This window comes from Oryza brachyantha, chromosome 11, assembly GCF_000231095.2.
Source record: "Oryza brachyantha chromosome 11, ObraRS2, whole genome shotgun sequence".
Lineage (NCBI taxonomy): Eukaryota > Viridiplantae > Streptophyta > Magnoliopsida > Poales > Poaceae > Oryza > Oryza brachyantha.
In genome coordinates this window covers 167,662-192,663 of record NC_023173.2, presented here as the reverse complement: position 1 = coordinate 192,663, position 25,002 = coordinate 167,662, and the positions used below count along the sequence as shown (strand labels likewise).

Genomic DNA, 25,002 nt, shown 5'->3' with positions numbered 1-25,002 from the left:
TGCGTTACAACAGACAAATGATTTTCTTAATAATTAGCTCGAATCAAAATAGCAAGAGTCAACGCATCAATAAAAATTATAGAGTTGACCGTATCCCAGGCTTCTCTCCTATTCATAGTTCTAATATATAAATGGGAAGTTGGTTTTGGAGAGCACTCATATAGTACACTATATCTCAGACCAACATATTCGTACGTCTTTTTTAAGTAGATATATATGAGTTCACGTATACATATATATGTATATTCTATACAATATTCTAGTGTAGTATAGCTAAAACAAGACCCTCACATCATACCCCATCACCACCCATCTCATGCTTCATGCATCTTTCTTTGAATATTAGTTGTAGCAAAATCTTTAGTATGGGAGAAATCATCCCTAAATATCTCGTCTGCACCATTTAATTATCTAGTAGCAGTAGTAAAAATCTTTACTAGAAGAGAAATTACCCTAAATCTATGTCTATATTAATACTTTTGTGTCTAGATATATACCTCATGAGTTACTTATTTTATTTATTAAGAGTGTCAAGTAATTTATTTGCTAGAAAAGGAATACGGAAGAAAGGCAGATGAAACATAAAAACCAGAGAAGAACACACTTGTGAGGAGCACGCTCTATTAAAAAAACATGTGTGACGTGCTTTAACGCGTCTATGTGTGTGTATATATATATATATATATTTCTTTAAGGCTAAAAGATTAAAGTCCTCTTCAGGGTAGTACCAAAAACCTCATAGGCAAGGTTGCTAGCTGCCTATAGAAAACCACTTTCACACGCAATTAGGTTAAGCCAGCCACCTAGAAAAGTCACAGGCAGGCATGTAAAGACATCTGTATGTGAAAAAAAATTGGAGCAAAAAGTATGAAAATCTCGAACATCATGGCGTAGAATCACATCTAAATCACACTCAAATCCCCAATCAATACTAAATCCCCAGTCCCGGTGCCATCGTCTTGGAAATGGTTACTGTTGCCTCCTCATCGCTGTTGTAGAGCCGTCGCCAGCACCCTCACGGTTGCTAAGTCGAGTATTTCATTATATATTGTACGTCATTATATATTGCTAAGTCGAGTATGTCATTATATATTCTTCGGAGGAGAAAGATGAGCATGCCATTATATGTTGTATGTAGATTTGGAAAGCTAGCTATATATATATGCCTATATCTATATACATAACATTCTAGACTTACTCAGGTGATGATATTTAGGGTGTATTTGGTTGCCTGTAAGAAATCTGTCTCGTATCCACTTGTGCAAATAATATGTGTTTGGACTCTGCATGCAAAATAACCTCCTCAGCAAGGCCCGAGGGCACGGATCGAGCGTTTCTCCTCATCCAGGCTGCGCGCGTACAGGGGCCGGGACGCGCGGGTGCAGGGGAGCGAGAGGGGTCGCGCACGCCTCACCTCCCTCGGCCCCATTCGTGCACGCCAGTCGCCGCCGCGACCCTCTCGCCCAGTCGCCATCGCTGCCGCCCTCGTGCCCTGTCGTCGTCGTAGTCCTCGCGCCAGATCTGGGTCGAGCTCCCCCACGCTTGCATGGCCGTCTCGCCTCCCTCGCACTTGGCCGTCGTCGCCGACGCCCTCACGCCCGACCATCGTCGCCGCGCGCCGTCCTCGTGCCAGGTCTGGAAGGTGCCCTCCCACGCGCGCATGGCCTCTCGCCTCCCTTGCACCCGGCCGTCGTCGCTGCCGCCCTCATGCCCGGCCGTCTCGCCTCCCGCGCGCCCGGCCATCGTCACCGCCGGCCTCGCGCCAGGTCGTCGTCGCTGTCCTCGCGCCCGGCCATCTCGCCTCCCGCGCGCCCGACCGTCGTCACCGCCGGCCTCGCGCCAGGTCGTCGTCGCTGTCCTCGTACCAGGTCGTTGTCTGCGCCTGTCCTCGCCATCTCCGAGCTCAGCTCCTGGTTAACCTCCGAGCTCGTCTCCGACGCAGACACGAGGCAGTTGTTGCTGTTGAAGTGATTATTTCCCCATCGTGAATTTTCTGCTGAAGCTGTTGCTATTGCTATTGCTGTACAGTGAGCGATGGATTTGATTGTGTAAATGATAAAAAATACAAGATTTAATTAAATGATACGTCCATTAATGTCATTTTTATATATGTACTTTTCTCTATAATAGAATTTTTTCTTTCTAAATTAATCACCTTAACCAATAGTATATAGTAGTTACCCGTACAAATGGTTTATGCAATCAACAAAACAAACTCTCCGCTCGATCGTATCTCTAATACAAATAACAAACATAATCTTATGTCAGCCAGATTATGCTGATGCAAACAACCAAACAGCTACATATGTATCCTCGTAGCCAGATCACACTCAGCTTGGATAAGAGAGATGAGCTATTCTAACACCATCCATACATCAACTGGTATATATGTGAGGTTAACATGTGAGGCCACTTACGTGCATATATATAGATTGTTCATTCCTAGCTAGACCAAGCTACAAAAGAAAAACAAAAGACTATATATATGTACTTAACCTCACTACTACAAATTGAACGCGAGGGGTGCCAAATTTTTGGGATATGAGTGAGCAACGGGTATTCACGAAGTGGCACTAATACTTTACAAGTTATCTGGCAGTGCCTGTTTTTTTTTTCTGTGCACATGGTATTTAGCTAATAGCTCAATTAATAATATTAGTATATATTGCCACGTAGAAAATATATATCGTTTATATATGTGCATGGTTAGCTAGCTAGCTGCTGTGCATACTAAAGATCGATAAGAAGATCAGAACTTAGCTCAAGTCTGAATTAAGAAGAATATGTATGCATATATGCACTGCGGTTCGTGGTTGATGAATCGAATGACTTGAGTTAATTATACATGCACCAACAATAGGTTTTTGCATTGGTAGGAGGCACCAATACAATAATATATGCATGGGAGCAGTAATTGACAATTTGTGCTTTAACCTTTTAGTGCAAAGTTGCATTGGCATATATATATCATTCATGTCATTTCATAGGTGGTAAAGCCACCTGCATGATCGATATATTCATCCACCACTTTTAAGACTTGCTTAAAGAGCTAGCTGGAAAATAGTGACTGCCAAAAGGGAAAGGAAATGACCGCATTGTAAAGTAATAGTAGTACTCCCATGCATTGCATGATGATCTACTCTCTCTCTTGAGATCACTTGGAGTGTAGTGTGGAGACGAGAGACTAGTACCCTCGCCGCCACGCTCGCCCAACCATGGCGCCACACCCCGCCGCCGATGACCCGCTGCTCGCTGATTGCAAGGTCACCCTCCTCTCTCTCTCTCTCTCGTGCGATCACTGGATGGATCTCGATTTCTTGCCTGCTTCTTCTTTACATAGCCTTGTTGTAGATTGTGCTCCCCTTCTGCGTTTTGTTTAGGGTTGAATCAAGAATTTTCTCCCTTTTCATGCTGCACTACCACTACCTTTTGTTACATTTCCTGTTTGGCAACTCCTTGCTTTATTTCTTATTAAAAGGTTGCTCCCAAATCTATTATCAATCTTTTTTCTTTCACTTGTTCCATTGCCCACAGCTATCCTTTTGGTGGATAGGCTTTATATGTTTCTGATTCCATATACCTTATGTCTCCTTTTTATGTTGCTCATAATTATATGCCATATTTCAGTTCAAGTTGAATCACTTCAGAATAAAAGAGCTAAAGGATGTCCTGCATCAGCTTGGACTTCCCAAGCAAGGAAGGAAGCAGGTTCCTTCAATTATCTTTTTCATTATACCCAAATAGTTCCTTGTTATTCCTTTATTAACATCAACCGCCCATGTTTTGATTCTCCATTTTATTGTGGGGAAAATCTGAGTTTTCATGGTATCCGTGTCAATAACACAAACATATTTTGAAATTAATCAACTTGTACGTGCCTTCTAGTACTGCATATATGGGATTTTATTTACTTATGGACCATTTGGGTCTTGTGCTTTTGCCTCATTTACAGGAACTACTGGACAAAATTATTGCAGTATTATCTGACCAACAAGATCAACGTACATTGCATTGTTGCTTTTCAAACTTTGATTTTTGTGTACTAGTGTCTATTCTTAGAGGGTGCTAAGGAGTCATTTTCATTTTTTTTGCAGACGCCAAAATGAACGGCTTTATGATTGGAAAAGAAACTGTGGCTAAAATTGTTGATGCCACTTTTACGTGAGTTTACACTTCTTAAGCTTGACGTGTGTTTAATCTGATTTGCTCTTACAAGGCATTGTGAACTTTGCGTACTATTTCCATAAAGATGCATGGCTCCACAGATGCTGTCGCAACCTCTAGAAACCAGACTGACTCAGGACACATTGTAAAGCCTAAAAGGAAATCAGATCATTCTTCTACTCAGTTGGATGTCAATGTCTGTTGCCCTTGTGGTTATTCTCTGCCCATTGATTCCATGACTAAGGCATTGTTTAGAACTTCATATTACAATTACAAGTATGGTCTTGTAATTATCTGGTTGCCCTTTCCATCAGCCAATCCAATAAAACTTCTAAAATTGTTCTTGATTGTATTGATCGTATGCTGAATTACCAAAGCAAATTAAATTGTTTATGTGCTGAAACTTGTTTTTGGTTGCTATTCATTTATTCATTGCGAGGGCTATTATTTATTTTATAAAGGAAGCCTGTAGACTTAGCTGGAGCCATAACATATAATTTTGTCATGTACTTTTATTATGTAAGACAGTAGCGTCCTACCAAATGAACCACTTAAGTGTTGTCAGTTCCTGTTGTTTACTTCTGTTTGAGGTTATGACCCAAAATTTCCTTGCCCCTTTTTAGTGTGAAGGTACACAATACAATACACCGCAACACGTTGGTTGTGTTAGCATAGCTGAGAAACCTACAGATAGTGTTCCTCCAGAATTACCACCCTACTTTTATTGTGATATGTGCCGAATCGACCGAGCAGACCCGTAAGTTGTGCTAAGACTTTCTTGTAGTAGCAACTAATTTTTACTAAGACACCCAATTATGTTGTGATCACATACTTAATTTGTTTTGTTTTGCTTCCTTGTGCCATAAATCATATGGCATATCAAGATCTACATGGTGGTTCAAACTTCTACAACATACGATTTTTTTAGTTGTTCTGTGGTATCAATTATTTATGGAACTATTTTTTTTACTGAGCAAAACCATTTTTCTGTGAATTTTGAAACACTTATATGGTTTCTCTTTATTCCTGTTAAGCACATTTTCTTATTTGGTCCTAATATATGGTATATTATCTGATATGGTTTCCTTCTGTATTTCATAACTTGCAGTTTCTGTGTTACCATTAATCATATTATACTTCCTGTCACAGTTGCTCCCTCTAAAATAGCACCAGACGGGTGAGTTATCCATTATTATATGTAATTATGTATGTCACCAAAACATATTATTTAATGGTTCATAAAATGTTGGTAGTATGGCATGTAGAATAGAAGGGTTGATCATGGGGCAGGGGGACATGATGGGTCCAACATTCTTCTCCACTTATTTTTTCCCCTCTTTTTTGTTTGTGATTCATGCTTATGTCTAGGTCATATGATGTACAGTATTTTGACAAGACATTTCTGCTGTCAAGGGTTAATTGGGAGATGCTTCAGAAAGATGAATATGATCTCCAGGTTAAGTCATTTGTTTTTCCCACTATATTATTAGTTTTTTTTATTCAGGATGCCCATTCCTAATCATTTTGAGCCATAATTTATTAAGATATGCAGAAATACTACCTTTGCAAAGATATGCTTCTAAACTATGGTCCTTGCAAAAATAAACTACTGTTGTTATGCTTCCTTATTAATTTTGTGCTAGAGAAAATTTGACTACTATGTCTCCAATTTTGGCCTTGAGTTTCCTTTGCATTTATTTCCATGCAGGTTTGGTGTATCCTTCTTAATGAAAACATACCTTTCAGGATGCATTGGCCTTTGCATTCTGATATGCAAGTTAATGGTATATATTTGGGCTTACTGTATGTAATAACGCATATTCTATAATAGGGTTCACAGAAAATGGTTTATTCAGTTAAAGAATCAAAACGACAAATTCACTACACTAGTTTGTTCGGATAAGTCATACTAGGCAATGTGTCTTTTGGAGCATTATTATTTATGCCCCTTTGTTATCAGTAATTTTCTTGCAACTTGTTGATTTTTTTGGAACAATGTGTTTTCTTTTATGCCTGAACTTGATTGAAGGGCCTCATAGCCTCTTGTAGTCTTGTCTAATCAATGTTTGATGTGTGAATATCATGAGCTTATCTTTTTGCATAACATTTTTGTTTGTCAAGCTTTAGGTGGCACAAATGACTGGTTGCCTATTTACCCAAGCCAAGATAGATGGATGGTGATTGCTGATTTATCAAAAACCAATTTTTATCTTCAGTTCATATTTTGTTTCATTACTAGTCGATTTGGTCCATTTTTTTGCTTTACATTGGATGATTTATGCATGCACATCTTTCTGCATGTGCTCCCTTCATGCACTTGCATATTCCTTTATTTCATCAATTTAGGAATATACTACTTTGCAAGTTTGCATCCTATTAGCTATATCTGTGGGTCTGTGCCAAGTGCTCAAACATTCTCAATCTGAGCTATTCATGTTGGCATTTTTTTTTCTTTTCTTCAGGTATTCATATTAGGGTTGTCAACAGGCAACCCACACAACAATTAGGGGTGAATGGTAGAGATGATGGTCCAGTAGTAAGTATCTTATTCTCATAAAGCATGATATTCTCTTATTCACAATGATTCATCTGAAATATTTTATACATCATCTCTGTCGGCTAACTATTCTGTTTGGACATTTATATTTTTCGCTGTGTATATATTTTTTGTATACAGTTAACAACGTATGTGAGAGAGGGATCTAATAAGATTGTTCTATCTAGAAGTGACCCTCGCACGTTCTGTTTGGGAGTCAGGATTGCGAAGAGGAGATCTATAGAACAGGTAATTACTTGTAAGGCATTTGCACTGCCATTTTTAATCAAAATATTATTCAGAAATTTATTTTGGCAGTCAAAGATTGTTCTGGATCAACAAACCCTTGGGATATCTCTTGGTCATTTGATCCTGATACGTCCCTTTTTCACAACAAATGCTTAATGTGTTTTACTTCATTTCTTTTTTCCTTTTTACCTCTGAATGCCTAGCCATGTATGTATCTCCAAAAGGAACTCCATTACTTCAATGTAAGGCCTCAGGAGGATATCTATTTTTTGTGATGAAGAATCCTAAGAATACTTAAAAACATATGTATCTTGTTGGATCAGGCCAGAAACTGGTTGGTTCTCTCAGCATCTACAAGTTGATACTTGGGAACCATCCAACATAACATCACCTAAGATTTAGGAACAATGCTTTTATTTGTTGGATGTCCTCTAAATTTTGATAGTGGACAGGTCCTATCTTTTGTGCCAAAGGAAGAAGATGGTGAGAACTTTGATAAAGCCCTTGCTCGTGTGCGGCGCTGAGGCAGATACTGCTGATAATGACAGTGATATTGAAGTTGTAGCTGATTCTGTCTCTGTAAATCTCCGATGCCCAGTAAGTTATATGACTATTATTGAGAAGATCATTAATGATATTCCTCTCGTCCATGCATTTGTTGTCTGAAGTAATTTTGTATTTTGCATCCCTGACATCATAAGTCTAAAATTATTCTTCTTATCATCTGTATGATTTTATTATAAGTTTTAACCTAGCTGTTTTGTGATCATATCTGCTAATCATATGATGTTTGATTCATAGAGTATGTCTGACACTCCTCCACACAAAGTTAGCTATTAAGTATCCTCATGAAAAAGCTATTTTATCTTGGTAGATTACTGGTTCAAGGATCAAGACAGCTGGTCGGTTCAAACCCTGTGTTCACATGGGTTGTTTTGATTTAGAAGCTTTTGTGGAACTTAATCAACGTTCAAGAAAGGTTCGATTGTCTTTCTCACATCAGTTAGCATGTTTCTCTCCTTTTCTCATCCAACCAAACTATGTTTTCTTGTCTGCAGTGGCAATGCCCAATTTGCCTGAAAAATTACTCCCTAGACAACATTATCATTGATCCTTACTTCAATCGCATCACCTCTTTGGTGAGTTTATGGTGGAAATGAATTTCATGTTCTTATCTATATCATTCTAACATGCATCATCTGTTGATTTGTTGTATTTTGTCATCTAGATCCAAAGTTATGGAGATGATGTATTAGAAATTGATGTCAAGCCTGATGGTTCCTGGCGAGTGAATGGTCTTAAGCAGTGGCATTTATCGGATGGCACACTCTGTATGCCCACAGATATAGGTTCTAAGCCCGACGTAGGATTTGTAAAGCTTGAGATTAAAGAAGAACCGTTGTCTGAAAATACAGGTTGTCTTAAGTTGGGAGTTGGAAGAAACAACTATGGCAAGTGGTAACAGGAGAGGGGATTCTAACTGGATGCCACCTTCTGACAATGGCCAGAATGGATATTTTGAAAGTAAAAACTATGTTGTTTTGGCAAGCAACACTAATGATGAGAACAACAAAGATGGAATCAATAATCAAGAGCCGCGACAATTTGATCAACCTACCAGCAATGCCCATGATCTTGATTCTTCTCCCATGGATGCACATTTTCCTCCAACACCAATAGAGCAGGATATAATAGTTCTGAGTGACTCAGATGATGATAATGTTATGGTGTTGTCACCCGGTGGTCAATGCGTTGTGCAAAATTACATTGACAATTGTCAACCTTTGCATAAGCCAATTTCAGGGGTTAACTTGGGTGTAACAGCAGCAGCAAACCTGCTGGAATGTGGGCGTGATGTTGCATTACAAGATTGTAGGTCAAGTGAAAAAGATGGCAACTACGATAAAACATACCGTGATGGCCACTCTGAGGATTGGACGGATCTTAGCATCAATAGCAATCAAGGTTGTTTAACCAATGGCAAAACTGCTTCTCAGAAAAGGACAATTTGTGGAGATGACATGACAGATTTAGATGGTATGACCGAATTCACCATCTACTTATTTATGAGTTCTTTTGTTTCTCCCTCAATTACAAATAGATAAGAAATTGCGATGTGATACAAAAATGTTGTCTTGACTTTGTCACTTATGTTTTAAAGATATACCAAACTTTGCAAATATAGAACTCATTAGTATACAAGTATATTGGCTTTTGATTCATCTCTGGCATTAATATAATTTTTGCACAAGCTTGCATCTTGTCTTTTGTTGGAAAATATACAACAGTCAGATTTCGTATGTGCTACAGGTTCAGTTGTCAGGAGCAGGAATGATGGGTTGAGTGGAGAGATTCCATCTCTTGGAAAGAGAAGGACCATTCAGTTAGGCCAAAGTTGATAGTAACAATTGACTCAGATTCTGATTAGCAACTTATGCTATTTGATATATGATCCCTGCTGTGGGCCCTGACCACCATCAGGATGGATGTTTGGCGGCAAGAATTAAGCAAGGTGGGTTTTTTCTTTGCTAAATTGGATGTGCCATTGACACATAGATAGAGGGAGGTAGTTTGGCAGGTCCATTTGCATATCAGAATGGAACCAGAGTGGCAGTAGTTGATGTATATGTATATATGGTTTCTTCCGTTGGTTGGTTATGAAGTAAGTTTCCAAATAGAAAGTTTTACAATATGAAGCGGAGAGTAGTAATTAAGGGTGCAATCAAAATATTATTTCTGCAAATAGATGAAAAAAATAATCATCTTTGACATAGGCCGCGTTCGGGGTAAGGAGATAAGTTAACTTATCTGGCACGAAATATAGTAATAGATTAGTATATGATTAATTAATCATTAATTATTAAAAAATATAAAATAGATTAATATGATTTTTTAAAACAATTTTCCTATAGAAAATTTTTGCAAAAATTACACCTTTTAGCAATTTGGAAAGTGTGCGCGCAAAAAACGAGGGAGATAAGTTAACTTAGAGGGGGGCCGGACGCGGCCATAAGATTAGTTGGAACATGTCTCAAATATAATGCAAGAAGCAATCCTACCTAAGAGATGAAAGATGATTCGATCATGAGGAGCCATCAACAAACTCAACAGCGATAGTGCGCTCAATCAGCTGATGGGTAAAGTCGAAGGCTGTATCGGCTGGGAATTCGATACATATAAACTCGAATAGTTAAATAAACAATGACTTCTTTGCTACGATTGGTGAAACCAATTTATATGTAATCCTTATAACCTGATGCACTAAACCACACATTAACACATCACTACCCAATTGATGCGTAAGAGCATGCTTCCATCAATTTTTCTGATGCTGACATGATTGTCGAAGAAGTCTGACAAATATATTCCTAGTGAGTTGTTCGTAAAAGCGATTGAGTTTATAAATTAGCCCATAAGTATTTTATTGATGTTAAACTTTTGTCTCATTCCCAATTCCACTAGTTAATCAGAGGTTTTAAACACCCTCCAGTATCATTATTGCCAATCTTCATTCTAACCAAACAAGAGATAATAACTATAAGTATAACTCCCATAACCCTTCCCACGGTCCCACCATTAACTCCCTCCTCTAAACTCTCATTCCCCTTCCCCACTCTAGCCAAACATGCCATTTGAGTCTAAAATTAGAGTATCTTTAAGAGAATGATCAAATGACTCTCTATATCAAATTATTTAAAATTTAGTTTCTAAAAAACTACTCAAATGACTTGTCATATCATCTGAATAGCTAAACTTGCTCTCTCAACAGCCAAATCTTCCAAGCTTGTCTTATACCAAGTTAGATGACTAGCCATGAATTTCATCTAGACGTGTCCACACTTTCTAGAAAAATATAGATAATAGATATGAGAGGGATGTCGAAGACATTGGAGTTTTCAAAATTTATGCAGTGGTAACTAGCCGTTAGGATTTAGAGGGTGAGGATGAAGAGCATGTTAGGGTGCATATCAATATGGAGATGAAATCTTTTCGTTAAATTGTGATTTAGATAGATAATTTTTAAGCATGCTATTGAATATGCTTAGAGTAAAAGGAGGCAATGTACTGTATGACTGACTGACCAGTGGGCCCCTTGTTACTGGTAGCTGTGGAGCGGAGGCAGATAGATCGAGCGAGAGCGAGGCGAGATCCATTACTAGACTAGTCGTCGTCGTCTCAACGCATCGGATCGCATCCATGGCTCGCTCCTCCTCGCAGTCCCAGTCCTCCGTCGGCGCCGCCGCCGCCTCCGCCCGCCCTTCCACCGTTGGCCCCCGTGGCACGCCCGCTGCGGCCGCCGGCATGCGCCGCCGCCGCGCCTCCACCACCGGCGGCTCCGGGGGCTTCTCCGGTGCCGGCGGTAGCAACATGCTGCGCTTCTACACCGACGAGGCGCCGGGCCTGCGCCTCTCCCCCACCATGGTGCTCGTCATGTCGCTCTGCTTCATAGGCTTCGTCACCGCCCTCCACGTCTTCGGCAAGCTCTACCGCTCCCGCACCGCCGCCTCCGCTTCCGCCTCCGCCTAATCCATCCTTTCCCCTCAGATCAGATCGGATCAGGATCACATGATATTGTTGTTTTTTTGTACGAACGAAGACAACCTAGCTAGTAATCTATGGATTGATGGATGGATCCTTGCTGAGTTCTTTGCTACATCTCCCAGCGAATTATACTCTAGTGCAGGTTTATGGTGCCCTTACTGTTTTCTCCTACCTTGTTTCAAACAATTGTGGCTAATTAATTACTTGGGCTTGTTTCAAACAATTGCTGCATCTTCTTCTTCAGGATGCCTCTCAATACTTCAATTGCCACACCTCATCTGTTTCTACTACTACATCTATTACTTGCTGTATCTCTATGCTACTACTAGTTTGCATCATTTAATTGGGTAATTGAGTGTTCCTGTCTACTGATTAGCTTCATATTAACTTTAGCTTAGGCTTTGCTCTGGCACTAGAATTCTTTTCTATGTAGTCACTGTAATCTTTATCTCGCAAGTTTACTTCTTTTCAATGGTTTTTGTGATGATTTACAACTTGTAGCTAGGCTGGTGCTCTTTCATCTAGTGCCTGCATCCTGATAGTATCAACATGTATATGGTCTAATTACAAGTTAAAACTGAGTAGACCAGGTATTCCTTGTCACCTGGCCGTAAACCTGAGCTTATAGCTTATATTAATGGGTCTTTTTAGAGAATGTTGCTGAAGGATTTTGTGCTCCACGTATTTTTGGTTGAGCATTCACAATGCTTTGTGTAGGAGCTATTAGTACCTAATCTGTCATACAATAATTATCTGCACTGTATTTTTTCCTTAGAACAATAGTTGATCTACATGCATCATGGTATCTAATTGTTGCCTTAGTTATTCACATGTTGTTATCAATCTTAACGCATGTTTGGATAGAGAGTTCTTTTCCACTAATCCTTACGGTTTCATTCCTATTTTAGCTAATCTGTGAAGCGACTCGCCATACAAATATCCCCTGAGGGGGGGGGGGCGATTGAAATGATGTGGTTTTGGTTTTTATTAACCTCTAAAAATTCCTACAATTACCCCCTCATACTTTTTTAATGTGGTCCTTGACATTTTAATGAGGCTATCATTAAGTGCTTAAAGTTGCTTTCTCAAACTGTAGTGACTTGCCTACTGGTCTATGATGCTTGCCTTGTTTTATTGAATTTTTCAATCTGTTATTGGTATCAGCTCAAAGTTACAGCTGAGCTCTTCCAGATTATGTAACTGATTAGTAATTTGTGGCGATTAATTTTTTTCAACTGTTTTTGTGATGATTTGCATCTTGTAGCCAGGCTGTTGCTGTTTCATCTAGAAATTGCATGGTGTAACAACAAGCTAAAACTGGTGTCTGGGACGAGGGACTTATTTTCAGTCCCTTGTCCCATCGAATGTTTGAACGCTTGTTATAAATAGTAAACATAGATTATTAATAAAGTTCATCTATAATCTTGGACTAATTCGCGAGACAAATCTATTGAGTCTAATTAATCCATGATTAGCCTATGTAATGCTACAGTAAACATGCTCTAATTATGGATTAATTAGGCTTAAAAAATTCGTCTCGCGGATTACCACTCATTTATAAAATTAGTTTTTCTATTAGCCTATGTTTAATACTTCAAATTAGCGTTCAAACATCCGATGTCATATGGGGCTAAAAAGTTTAGCCCCATCTAAACAACTCCTAAGTATTCCTTGTCACATGAACATAAACTGAGCTAATAGCTTATGTGAATGAACCTCTTAGGGGTGTTTGTTTCTAGGACTAAGTTTAGTCTCCAGTCACATCGGATGTTTAAACACTTATTATAAATAGTAAACGTAGACTCTTAATAAAACTCATCTATAATCTTGAACTAATTCGCGAGACGAATCTAATGAGGCTAATTAATCTATGATTAACCTATGTGATGCTACAGTAAATATTTGCTAATTATGGATTAATTAGGCTCAAAAAATTCGTCTCGCGGATTAGCTCTTATTTATAAAATTAGTTTTTTATTCGTATATGTTTACTTCAAATTAGTATATAAACATCTAATGTGACATAGGGCTAAAAAGACAACCCTTATAGAATGTTGCTGAAGGATTTGTGCTCCACAAATTTTTTGTTGAGGCTTCACGATGTCATGTGTGGAAACTATCAGCAGCTAATCTATGATGCTATAATTGTGTGCACTGTATTTGTTTGCCTTGGAATAATAACTACATCCTCGCTTTTCGCTTTTGTTTTATGTTTACAAGTCAAATTTAAATAGTTAGCCTTAAATTTGAAATTGATTTTGAGTTTTTTCATCAAAGTTTATTTTTCGGTCTTTCATTTTAGATAGCTAAAACAACATGTATATATATTCACAAATTATTTTTTGTTTATAAATATGCCAAACACATACATAAAGTATTTTTCTACTAGGATAAGGCCATTTAGTTGCTCAAATATCTTGTTTTTTTAATTGCACCACCCAACTTCAAAACTGCTTAACAAATCACCTTTAACAATCGAAACCGTTTTAATTAACTTCTATAATTAGATTGATTTTTAAGTACATGGGGTTTAGATTGATCCAACACAAATTTGATGAAAAGACGTAAGTCCCATAAAGTATAGGCAGGTCTCAGTATGTAAAAGGCCACACATATCGTAGTTTTGCATCCATACCACCCTAGGCCCTAGAAACTAATGGATTTTTTTGGATATGGGAGCTTAGGAAGGTGGAGATTTACTAAGAGCATCCCAATAGGTTCTCCATCTAGTTCTCCATGTCAAAATTTGGGCATGTTTGAGATAGCTGATGATAGTTTAACTTATCCCAGAATTTTCAACTCCCAAACTGTCTAGATTCTCATTGATATGAGCATTTATAATTATAAAATCTAGAAAATGACCGAAAGTCAAAAGATGGAAAGCCTGGTTTTTCTAGATTGTGAGAAGCTCACTTTTTACATATTACTTCTTAGAATGTTAAGCTTTTCTAAACTGAACGTTTAGTAAACATAGCAAAAACGTTGCTCCAACGGGCCCTCCATTTGGATTGTTATGTCATTTGACTAGCCAAATTCTCAAATTCACTTAGGGGTTGTTTAGATAGGGCTAAACTTTTTAGCCTCATGTCACAGCGGATGTTTGGACACTAATTTGAAGTATTAAACGTAGACTAATAAAAAAACTAATGTTGGCGAGACAAAGCCCCACCAAATTCAGTCTCTCACCTTCCTGTCATCTAGCAGTTGGGCCATCCCACTTGTTTGAGTGATGTTTCCTTCCTCTTTGCCCTGTCCCGTCTATTGGATTGCCGCTTCATCCGATTCATCTCAACACCACTGAGCTTCTAACTCTAGGCGCATATCGCCCTACCACTGGTGCCTACAACTTCATTGACTCACCCTCCATCAGATGTGTCCTTCCCAAGCCTTGTTGCCATCGACATAATCTCTGTTTGGCAATTTTTCCCTAATCTTCTCCTTGTTGAGACGCCAACCTTGAGAATGTCAAAAAGGGGAGAGGGAGAGGAGCAACTTAACCTCATCAACGACGTTGAAGGATTGATTAAACAACACTAGGATGAAGAGGTAGGCAATGATCCTATGGCAGAGGGAGGTTAGCATAGCCAAATCGACACGACCAGCAGTGGCCTTCAAATACCAAGCCTAGGGCTATCATGGTGTGTCACGACGCTCATATCGATTTCTCTACGATGATGTTAGCACACACACGTTGCTCTGCCTCATCGGTGTTGATCATATTAAAGCATTGGGTAGGAGGGGGAAATAGAAAGAGAATAAGAGTATTGAGAAGCCGATACATAAGATCTAGGAATTTTGGATAGGTCGTTGTAGTGCACACGAAATATGAATATGATTTTTTTGGGGCCAGCTTGCTAAACAGGTAATGAAGAGTAAGATTTAACCAGACTATTAGTAGCCATTTAAGTTTTTGTCACTGCTACATTAGTGACGTTTAATAATTCATGACTCTTATGTATGTGTATTGTATGTAGGTTTGATACATACAGCGATAATTCTTTAAATGTTATTTTTAGGATTCTTATTTATTCCGACGAGTTTGAAGGTTTTACCCGAATATTTACTTTATTTGTTTGGACGATGCGGCCGGGCTCGCCGCTTCTCAGCCTCTTCCTCTTCTCCAGAATGTATAGTGAGATGTTGGTGGTGGCTATGGCTATGGCTATGGCTTGCTGCTGCTCACCGGAGACGGAGAGAATTCACTCCACCAAAGCTTACTCAGGCAACCCTGAGGCTTAAGCATGTCACCTGAGCACCCTCTCCTCGCCGCCGCCCGCCACCGCCTCCGCCTCCCCTTCCCCTTCCCTGGATCCAATCCCAATCGCAAGCAGCAGCAGCAGCAGCGCAAGCCCGACTGCCTCCTCCACCTCCATGTCGTTGTCACCAATTTCCTCCACAAGCCCCTCGCTGGAGACCTTCTCCTCTGCATTGCCTTCGACGCCTTAGCCCATAACCTACGCCTGCTGGACTACAAAGCCAAGGAATTCCAACCACATCTCCACCAATTAGAGTCAGCAATCCGTGGGAAGAAGGCCGATTTCGATGGCTTCCTCTCCAATTTGGGTTTCGCCAAGGTTGGGGGCCATGGCATCACCGGCACCGGCACCGGCACCCCACCTCCAGCCTCCGTCTCCGACGACGACGACCAACCTCAAGATATTGTGACTGCTAATGATGATACTCCACCACTGCCACACAGATTACCTGTTCGCCTGCTCAACATCCCCTTGTCCAACGTCGAGCGGCTGCGCTCCACACTTTCCACGGTTTCACTCACCGAGCTGATTGAGCTACTTCCCCAGCTGGTTGGCAGGTCAACCACATCACCCGATGCCCATCCTGATAAAAAGAAGCTCTTCTCTGTGCACGACTTCTTCAGATATGCTGAATTTGAAGGTACCCAACCCACTACTTTAGACTTGTCATTCAGATTTCAGAATATGGATAACACAAATTTCTCAATGCCTCGGTACTGTACAATCATCTGTTCATAACTTGAGCTCCACATTCGCTTGCTGCTGTGTTACTATGACTGCCATCAATATCGCTGAAATATTATTTCTGATATGGTTGCTTTGTTCTTCTATTGGAAATGAATAATGGTAACTCTTGCATATTGTTATCTTAACTTTCTCCTTTCGGCTTGCCTTCTGCAGGAAAGCGATTCTTTGAGGAGTTGGACAGAGATTGCGATGGTCAAGTCACTCTAGAAGACCTTGAAATTGCAATGAGAAAGAGGCGATTGCCGAGGAGGTATGCTCGGGATTTTTTACGGCGCACCAGAAGTAACTTGTTTTCAAAATCAATTGGGTGGAAACAATTTCTATCCTTGATGGAGCAGAAGGAGCCAACAATACTGCGTGCATACACAACACTGTGTTTGAGCAAGTCTGGGACACTTCACAAAAATCAAATCCTTGCATCTTTAAAAAGTGCAGGCCTTCCAGCCAATGAAGATAATGCTGCTGCCATGCTGCGGTACTTAAATGCAGATTCAGAACAATCCATCTCATATAGCCATTTTCGCAATTTCATGCTCCTGCTTCCTTCAGAGCGCCTTGAAGATGACCCTCGGTATGTTTGATATATCGTGTGGGAACAAATTTGCATCTTGAATCATTACATAGTAATCCTGCATGAAAGTTGGTCATCTGATCAGGCATGGAAATAATAAATTGTTTTTGGTTATCTTCTCTTGGCATTTGATACTAATCTTTCCACTTAACTCATTTCTTCGAATGCTAATGCGTTTAGGAACATTTGGTTTGAAGCTGCTACTTTGGTTGCTGTCCCACCACCTGTAGAGATATCGACAGGAAGTGTTCTGAAGTCTGCGTTAGCTGGAGGTCTTGCTAGTGCACTTTCTACCTCCATGATGCATCCCATTGATTCAATGAAGGTACAGAAACATGTTACTTTTATCCTTTTAGTGTGAACAACTGAATATGTGATTGCTTACCATAGCATTGATTCAACTACGCCTTGATAGCATTTCTTAGAATAGGATGTCTTAATGATAAGAGTTATTGATGTCAAAGTCCAACATACTAAATTGCACGATAATTATGGCAAGCACCTTCTACTACTAGCAAGCTCCATGGCAGTGGCTGGTATGCGATCAAATAGAAATACATATTGCACACTGGCCCTGGTGGGAGCTTTATACTTGCAATATATCATTTTGAGTTCATTCTCCATGAATAACATCATATTGAGTTTATTCGACAAAGCATTACCTACAGTGAACATAATGGCTAGATTTTACATTAGAGTCAATTAATCTTTATTTTTCTGGATGAGAAATCGTGCAGTTCCATGGGCACTTCTAATTCAAGCTTTTTCGTTTTCTGTACTGTATCAGACACGTGTACAAGCATCTTCACTTTCATTTCCAGATCTCATATCAACACTTCCACAAATAGGGATCCGAGGACTTTATCGGGGCTCTATCCCTGCAATTCTTGGACAGTTTTCAAGGTCACTGTTATTTCAGAGTTTTAGGGGCAAATTTGTATATAGACTGCATATTAACATCCTGTCACTTGCAGCCATGGTTTGAGAACAGGGATATTTGAGGCAAGCAAGCTTGTCTTGAAAAGTGTTGCTCCAACACTTCCAGATATTCAGGTATACTTCCCTATTCCTTGTGTGAAATTTGGATGTGCCACATTGACGCGTATATCTGGAATTCCCAACCCTCTGCTTATTAAACATGTAACCTGCCTCAAGCCCTCTGCTAATTAAACATGTTGATATGGCTTTTGACCAAACTAATCTTATCAAGTAAGACCTGATTATTCTCACACAACTCAGAGCTAAGCCTATTTGCCGTGAAAATTGTCTGCCTGAATAAACCTGTTTAAAATTTGAGCAAGTACTACATTGGCAAAAAAAAAAAAGGATCATATGATGTTCCTTTTGCAGGTTCAATCACTCTCTTCCTTCTGCAGCACCATCCTTGGAACAGCAGTCCGTATTCCTTGTGAGGTTCTCAAGCAGCGTTTGCAGGCTGGAATCTTCAATAATGTAGGGGAAGCCATTGTTGGCACCATGCAAAAAGATGGTCCAAAGGGCTTCTTTCGTGGGACTGGGGCCACTCTTTGCCGAGAGGTTCCTTTCTATGTTGCCGGAATGTGCCTTTATGCAGAAGCTAAAAAGGTACCGTGAATTTTCTTCGTATTTTCTTTTACCATACCTTAAAATTGGCATTCTTCCATCCATATTTTTTTGACTGAAAGGCCTGCAGTGAGCTGCCTTTGTTCGATATTTAAAGCTTACTATCAAATCAGCAGATTTGAATGTCATGAATTTGAATTGACTGCAAAATGGAAGCACAATGGGGTTTTTCTTCTATTCATCTCTCTATAAACTAATGCCCTTGTACTTAATTATTTTACTTGTGTTATTTTCCTCAAAGGTGCCCAGAGTAGGCTGTTTTGTTTTCTTCTGGTTTTTATTTTTTTGTCAGTTCACTATTTTCCTTAGATGTTTAATTTTGCACGCATTAGGCATCAAAACATAGTTAAGTCAGTTGTTAAATATTTTCTTTTAATAGACTTTGGTTTGGAATATATAGTTTATGCTGCAGTCCCATTATATTTATAACTATGCCATGTGCCTTGATGAATCTAACGATCATGCCCATTATTGCAGGCGGCACAACATGTCTTGAACAGAGACTTAGAACCATGGGAAACTGTTGCAGTGGGAGCGTTGTCTGGAGGACTTGCAGCGGTTGTCACCACTCCCTTTGATGTGATGAAGACTCGAATGATGACTGCTCCACCAGGCACACCAGTCACCATGCAGTTGATAGTCTTCTCCATCCTTCGAAACGAGGGTCCTCTTGGGCTGTTCAAGGGTGCAATCCCTCGCTTCTTCTGGATTGCTCCTCTTGGAGCAATGAACTTTGCAGGCTACGAACTCGCCAAGAAAGCAATGATCCAAGCTGAGAGTGATTCCACAGACTCTCTACATGAGAAGAGAACCACATATGGCTGACATATCCAAATTCACCTGGTTATTCTATATGGTGTAAAGAAAGGACAGAAACCATGCAACAGAAATGTTTTTGCCCTTGTAGCCAAGAACTAGAACTAATTTTTGACATTGCCTTGTTGATACCTGTACCAAATACTAGGTTCTTATGTCCTTCACCGCGCAGAAGAATTATTTGTCGAAATTTCCATTTACATAGGCCTTTACATCACTGTATAGTAGATGACACAACTAGAGGAGCAGACATGCTGCACTTTCTTGCAGAGTTATTCCTTCAACAATCTAAAGTTTTGGTATCATGTTCTTTAATTTTCTTCGTGATTAATTAGATGGATTGCGATAATTTCATGATCCAAGCAACATTGCCCTAGTTGTGTGAGATGTTAAAAATGCTAAGAGAAGCACGTGCATGTCATATGACGTTAGCCTGGAAATTACACAGGTAGTAACTAACTGATAAGTATTCAGACCTTGAACCTACAACAGCGCCCAAAATTCAAATTGGGTTTCCCCGTCGCCGTCGCCACTCGCCGCCTCCTCCGCTCGAAGCCAGATCTGTATCCACGTTCTCCGCCCTTCCCCTCTCTCTCCCTCTCCCTTTCCCGTGCGAGCCGGCGGCGGCGGTTTTGCGGGGTGGCGGCGTGGCTGCGGAGGGGCTCGGCGGCGGACAGGCTCGGGGCGGCTGCGGGACTGGGCGCAGCGGAGGGGCTCTGCTCGGCGGCGGCGGTTCTGCTTGGCTCGGCACGCGGCACGGCAGCGGCCGCCGCTCGGCTCCGTTCCTGCTCCTCGCTCTGTCCACTTGTCCAGTGAAGAAGAAGAACCGAGCATTCCTTCTCTAATGGCAGGTAGCTCCTCATTCCCGATCTTCTTGATTCAATTAATTACCTTGTGTGAATGAGAAATATTCATGTTTGCACTTTGTATTGACAGCAAATCTGAATCTGATTAGAACAATCTACTCTATTGAACTTGATATTTCTATTTTGCCAAGTAATGGTCATGATCCTCTAGTGATGAACTATTTAAATTGTCAAGTAATGGTTCTGTTCGTCTTGTGTAGAACTATGTATTGTTAAATTGTCAAGTATTCTCCACTTGTATTCACTTGTGATGTACTCATGTATTTGTATGAATCATGAACTATGAAATGCTGATGAGCTATGTCAATTTTTAGGCAAAGTTCTGTCATTTTTTTTTTCAATTTTTCTTAGTATTTTTACAAAACCACTAAATTACTTAGCTACTGCTATAGCCCACTATAGCCTATCTTAGCTGTTGGAGAGATGAACCGCTAAATGTCTTAACCCACTATTTTAGAACCTTGAAAACAATACTGGACTATCTGAGAAAGGCAATGTTGAAATTTGCAGTTGAGACTCATCTCTCTTTATTCAAATTCTCTCTCGCAAATACCTAGGGATCCAAACAGGACAAACTAAAACTTAGGCTCGCTCGATTGTACATGGCCTCGCCGTGCCGCATCCCTGCTTCCAGTGAGCTCCCCCCTCTCCTCTCCGTGTTTGCTATCTAATGCAGTTCATTCCGGACATCCAATAACAAATTCTCTATGGCCAGGCAACAAGCACAACATTATCTCTCAACATCAACACCACGTTTTGGATTGCCCAACTCTGCAGGAAGGCAATGCTGCGGATACCTCTAAAAGGAGGAAGAACAAACCTGCAGGGGGCTTCAATCTCAGGAAAAGCATTGCATGGAATCCTGCTTTCTTCACTGAACAAGGTACAACAATTCTTTCGCAACTACTCCATGCTTCTGGCAGCTGAAAAACCTCTATTCTTCTGGCAGGTGTTTTGGATAATATGGAGCTTTCTATGCTTACTGGCTCCCAAGTGAAGGCAACTAGGAGCCCTGCCTCTGGATTTTCTTCAACCTTTTCCCCATTGTCCAGACTAGAGAAATCTGGCAACACACCCGTGCTCAAGGAAGTCGCACAGAATTCTCGTGGAAAATTTCCTGCAAAATGTCTGAGCACAGAAAACAAAGGAAGGAAGCTGTTTGCTTCCTCGAAAGTTTCTGAGCAGGATGAACGAAAAGCACCTGCGGTCAGTTCATTGCATAGCACATGCTTTAGTTAACGTAATGCTATGGATAATCATGCAATTTTTGGCTCTCTTCTGCCCAACTGCAGGTAACACAAGATAAAAGGTCAGCAAAAAACATCCAAAAGTCCATACCTCGACCACCTGCTGGATATGCATATCCTTATGAAGATTCTAGCTTGTTGGATGTGTGCTATACTTTTCTTAACAAAAGCATGACCATTGTCTTGCAAGTACTCTTATCCTTAGTTTCATTCTTATTAATTACAAGTGTTGTTAGTCTTAACTTAATTATACACAGAAAAAAGTGCCAAACTCAAGTGCTACGGCTCAAATATCAAGAATACCAAGGAAGTCTCAACCTTCTCCTTCTTTGGTCTCTAGAACAAGAAGTACCTCATCTGTGACTGATGTTCCCAAACCAACAAAAAAACCAGCTACAGGTAATCTTGCATATAGACATCTACGGCTATATGTAACTTAAGGTTTTCAGCATTTTTTAATGTTATTATTATTACTAACTAATTCAACACATCACTATTTTTCAGCTAAAAGTAAGTACACACATAAAGTAGAGGCCCCCCCACTTAAATCGAAGACTGAGAATCCATCTGTGGGTAAATCTTCAGGGCCTACCATAGGGAAGGACGCGGTGAGTGATAGCATCAATTACATTTTAATTGAGGGGAAACTCTTATTTGATGCACTGCCACTTTGTTGGATACCAGTGAATATATCAGATCTTGCCCCTATGTATATTCTACTGTATGAATTTGAAAACCACAAGGGATGTTACATGCTTGTTTACTTGTACAGGTCCCTACGGTTACTACCACCTGTGAGGAAGCTAGTTGTTCTGGAAAATATAAAACTTTTTCACCAGTTTCACAAGATAAACCCTCCAATTCTGTTGTTGTCCCTGTACCAATGTCTGCTAAGCCATCAGCCCTTCGGATGCCTTCACCTTCAGTTGGATTTTTTGCTCAGGTAGTCTTCTATGCTATTTCATACATGATGCAATGCTTCCATAAAAGTTGCATATGTGGAATATGAGGTGATGTGAGAATTGTTGTAAAAAGAAGAGATGGCCATCCTACCAGATGTATGCCTGAATTTGTAAAAATTGGGGAAATTCGGCTTTGTCCATCATACAAAATGGTTTTCTAGGTTTGAATCTGTCATTTGATTCTTTCCATTTTTTTTTTTTTGGGGGGGGGGGGGGGCATTCTTATATGTCCTGTAATTCTCTCCATGTGAAAACTTCAATACCTCATATTTTTGACTAATTATTTCAGGGAAAAACTTCTGCATCACATGGCAATACTGCTCAAAATCCAGAGAAGTGCATTAGTGGAAATATTTCATCACTCAGGTATAAGCAGCCTGTGGATATAAAAGGCAGATTCCATCTAACAAAGTGGCTGCCTTCCAATCGCTCTGTTGCTTCCAATATTCCTGCGCAACCTGTCACTAGTGACATCACTCCCAAAGTCTTAGCCTCTTCTTTTACTGGTCTTGAGAACACTGATGCTTGTTCTGTGAAGCAATCCTTGTCAGAAAGTATTATACCTTACTCAGTAAACTCTGGGAATACAAATATTCAAGAAATTGCAGACGATGGTTTTCTGTTGGCTGGAAATGGAGCGACTACACAACAGTTGAGCTTTGTAGACAATAATGGTGCCAGCAATGACATGCCCAATGAGTGCAATGTTGTGACATCTGTAGAACAGCATACTATCAAGGACGTTGAACCTATTGAGGGCACCAATAATCTTAACGTTATTTGCTGCTCAAGCATTGAGCTTGAGCCTGCTGAGGGTTCTTGTTTTCAAGTCGTTTGCTCCTTAAGCGAACCTACAGTTGGGAGTAAATTGACAACATCTTGCATTTCTTCTCCAGGGTGCACCCCAAATGATTTAAATTGTCAAGGCAAGTCTGATTGTGAAGCAACAGTTGACCTGGAAAATTCACTTTCTGGAGAGACACCTGGTACAGTTTGTTCATCAGAAGGCAACAATTGCACTCTAGCTACTAGTTCCTTGCGAGATTCCCATTCCTGCTATCAGCAGAATATGTTAGTTCAATCTATACACTGTACAGATCAGATGCCACAGTGTGATAGTTCTAGAGACCCAAAACCATCTTTAGCACACATCAAGTTAGACTCGAATTATTCTTTGTGTAGTGAAGTTCAGTTTACTTCTTCAGAAGGACCAAATATTGATATTGAAATGGAGCTTGACACAGATGATGCATTGGATGCAACGGTAGCTCCGCTGTTGCATGTAGGGGGTGAATTTGACATTGATTACAGGAGTGCAGAATGTTCACCTATGAACCTAGCAGTGCGCTCCCCTTATGTAGATCAAGAGGCACGATCTACCAATTTGATTGAAAAGGCAGATATTGAAGGTAGAACAGAATCACATCATTCTTCGACCAAGGAAAGACGGCCTTTGTCACCAGTAGAGCAAGATACTGATGATAAAATTGAGTTTGACACCAACAAGATGTCTTCAGAGGGTGTATCAAATATAGAGTATGCCTGCATCGAATATTTAATGTGCAAAGTTAATCGTCTTCAATTACATATTGCATTGATAGTGTCATTATTATCTTCTTGCAGAATGAATAAGCCAGTGGGTGAATCAAGGACAAATACCATCAGTAAAGATCATCTAAAAAACTTGGTTCCGTTTACAGAAGAATGGCTTGCTGTCATGGAGGCTTTTGGAGAGGTCAATTCACTTGACACCATAGACATTTGTCTTCAGTTACACAACTGCTTGCTATTGTTCTATTTGTATGGATCCAGTCTAGTGTTTTGTAAGAGAGGACACGCTCAGTTTACGTCCCTGAAGTTCAGCTCGCTATGTAAGTTTATGAGGCTTGCAACTGAGTTTGCTTATGTTTTGGCAGGAAGTTTTGGAACAGAAGAGTGGTGCTGTGCAAAATTCTCCTACCGACAAAGCTGCTCCAGAACCTAGTCCGTGGTCGCCGGTACGCCTTTCTGTAATGAAAAGTTTGGGGAGGAAATTCATGCAAACATGCCTTATTATTATCATTCAGCAAGTGCATGTGCATCAGATCCAGTAACACAAAGATGTAGCTGGTGATTTTTGCATAGGAATAGTACTTGCCGTTAATATTTACAAGACTAAGGTTAATTAGGTTGACTGATGAAGAAGATGCATCCCTCGTGATTTCCTGCAGGTTAAACGGAAAGCTCAAGACGTTGGGCCATTTGACTGTACCAAGTACTCCAAAAGCGTCCGTACAAGTGACTCACCTTGACTGAGAGCAGTGTCTTGAGGTTAGAGAAGTTTCTTTCTTGCCTACAACTAGCACTAATTGTCCTTTTGTTGTAGTACTAGTTAGTATGTAATTGCCTAACCCTGTACATGAGACATTCACTTGCGCAGCGCACATTCTGTAATCTGTACAAGG

At 40.1% G+C, this 25,002-nt stretch overlaps 4 protein-coding genes across 4 annotated transcripts; all 4 read left to right on the top strand.

The window, feature by feature from the left end:
• Nucleotides 1-3,190: 3,190 nt before the first annotated feature.
• LOC102715625 (E3 SUMO-protein ligase SIZ2-like) lies at nt 3,191-9,377 on the top strand. The gene is given in 19 exon segments (XM_015843099.2): nt 3,191-3,263; nt 3,628-3,708; nt 3,953-4,001; nt 4,095-4,165; nt 4,250-4,408; nt 4,788-4,921; nt 5,273-5,341; nt 5,533-5,620; nt 5,873-5,948; nt 6,627-6,700; nt 6,842-6,949; nt 7,402-7,469; nt 7,471-7,546; nt 7,824-7,928; nt 8,008-8,088; nt 8,178-8,407; nt 8,409-8,986; nt 9,260-9,313; nt 9,316-9,377. Coding segments are annotated over 19 exon segments (2,211 nt in total). The 5' UTR covers nt 3,191-3,215.
• Nucleotides 9,378-11,043: 1,666 nt separating this feature from the next.
• Nucleotides 11,044-11,724, top strand: LOC102720103 (protein transport protein Sec61 subunit beta). Its single transcript, XM_040528993.1, has one exon. The coding sequence runs from the start codon at nt 11,147-11,149 to the stop codon at nt 11,474-11,476; it is 330 nt and encodes a 109-aa protein (XP_040384927.1). The 5' UTR covers nt 11,044-11,146; the 3' UTR covers nt 11,477-11,724.
• A 3,888-nt stretch (nt 11,725-15,612) lies between these two features.
• On the top strand, nt 15,613-19,597 carry LOC102719823 (calcium-dependent mitochondrial ATP-magnesium/phosphate carrier protein 1-like). The gene is made up of 7 exons (XM_015843356.2): nt 15,613-16,387; nt 16,648-17,065; nt 17,246-17,390; nt 17,853-17,968; nt 18,040-18,118; nt 18,416-18,649; nt 19,145-19,597. The coding sequence occupies exons 1-7, from the start codon at nt 15,733-15,735 to the stop codon at nt 19,490-19,492; spliced, it is 1,995 nt and encodes a 664-aa protein (XP_015698842.2). The 5' UTR covers nt 15,613-15,732; the 3' UTR covers nt 19,493-19,597.
• A 685-nt stretch (nt 19,598-20,282) lies between these two features.
• On the top strand, nt 20,283-24,977 carry LOC121055752. The gene is made up of 12 exons (XM_040528816.1): nt 20,283-20,334; nt 20,907-20,982; nt 21,065-21,232; nt 21,299-21,555; nt 21,642-21,709; nt 21,850-21,995; nt 22,101-22,204; nt 22,369-22,539; nt 22,848-24,094; nt 24,182-24,293; nt 24,475-24,555; nt 24,769-24,977. Exons 2-12 carry the CDS (start codon nt 20,952-20,954, stop codon nt 24,847-24,849), a joined length of 2,466 nt encoding a protein of 821 aa, XP_040384750.1. The 5' UTR covers nt 20,283-20,334; nt 20,907-20,951; the 3' UTR covers nt 24,850-24,977.
• Nucleotides 24,978-25,002: the final 25 nt, after the last annotated feature.

Excerpts from the sequence above, each read along its gene's own strand:
- LOC102719823 (XM_015843356.2), top strand. The coding sequence starts at position 15,733 with ATGTCACCTGAGCACCCTCTCCTCGCCGCCGCCCGCCACCGCCTCCGC. Across the intron at positions 17,969-18,039 it reads ATTCTTGGACAGTTTTCAAG|CCATGGTTTGAGAACAGGGA; the intron begins GTCACTGTTATT and ends TGTCACTTGCAG. Across the intron at positions 18,119-18,415 it reads CAACACTTCCAGATATTCAG|GTTCAATCACTCTCTTCCTT; the intron begins GTATACTTCCCT and ends TTCCTTTTGCAG.
- LOC121055752 (XM_040528816.1), top strand. The coding sequence starts at position 20,952 with ATGGCCTCGCCGTGCCGCATCCCTGCTTCCA. Across the intron at positions 22,205-22,368 it reads CTACCATAGGGAAGGACGCG|GTCCCTACGGTTACTACCAC; the intron begins GTGAGTGATAGC and ends TTACTTGTACAG. Across the intron at positions 24,294-24,474 it reads TCATGGAGGCTTTTGGAGAG|GAAGTTTTGGAACAGAAGAG; the intron begins GTCAATTCACTT and ends ATGTTTTGGCAG.
- LOC102720103 (XM_040528993.1), top strand. The coding sequence starts at position 11,147 with ATGGCTCGCTCCTCCTCGCAGTCCCAGTCCTCCGTCGGCGCCGCCGCC.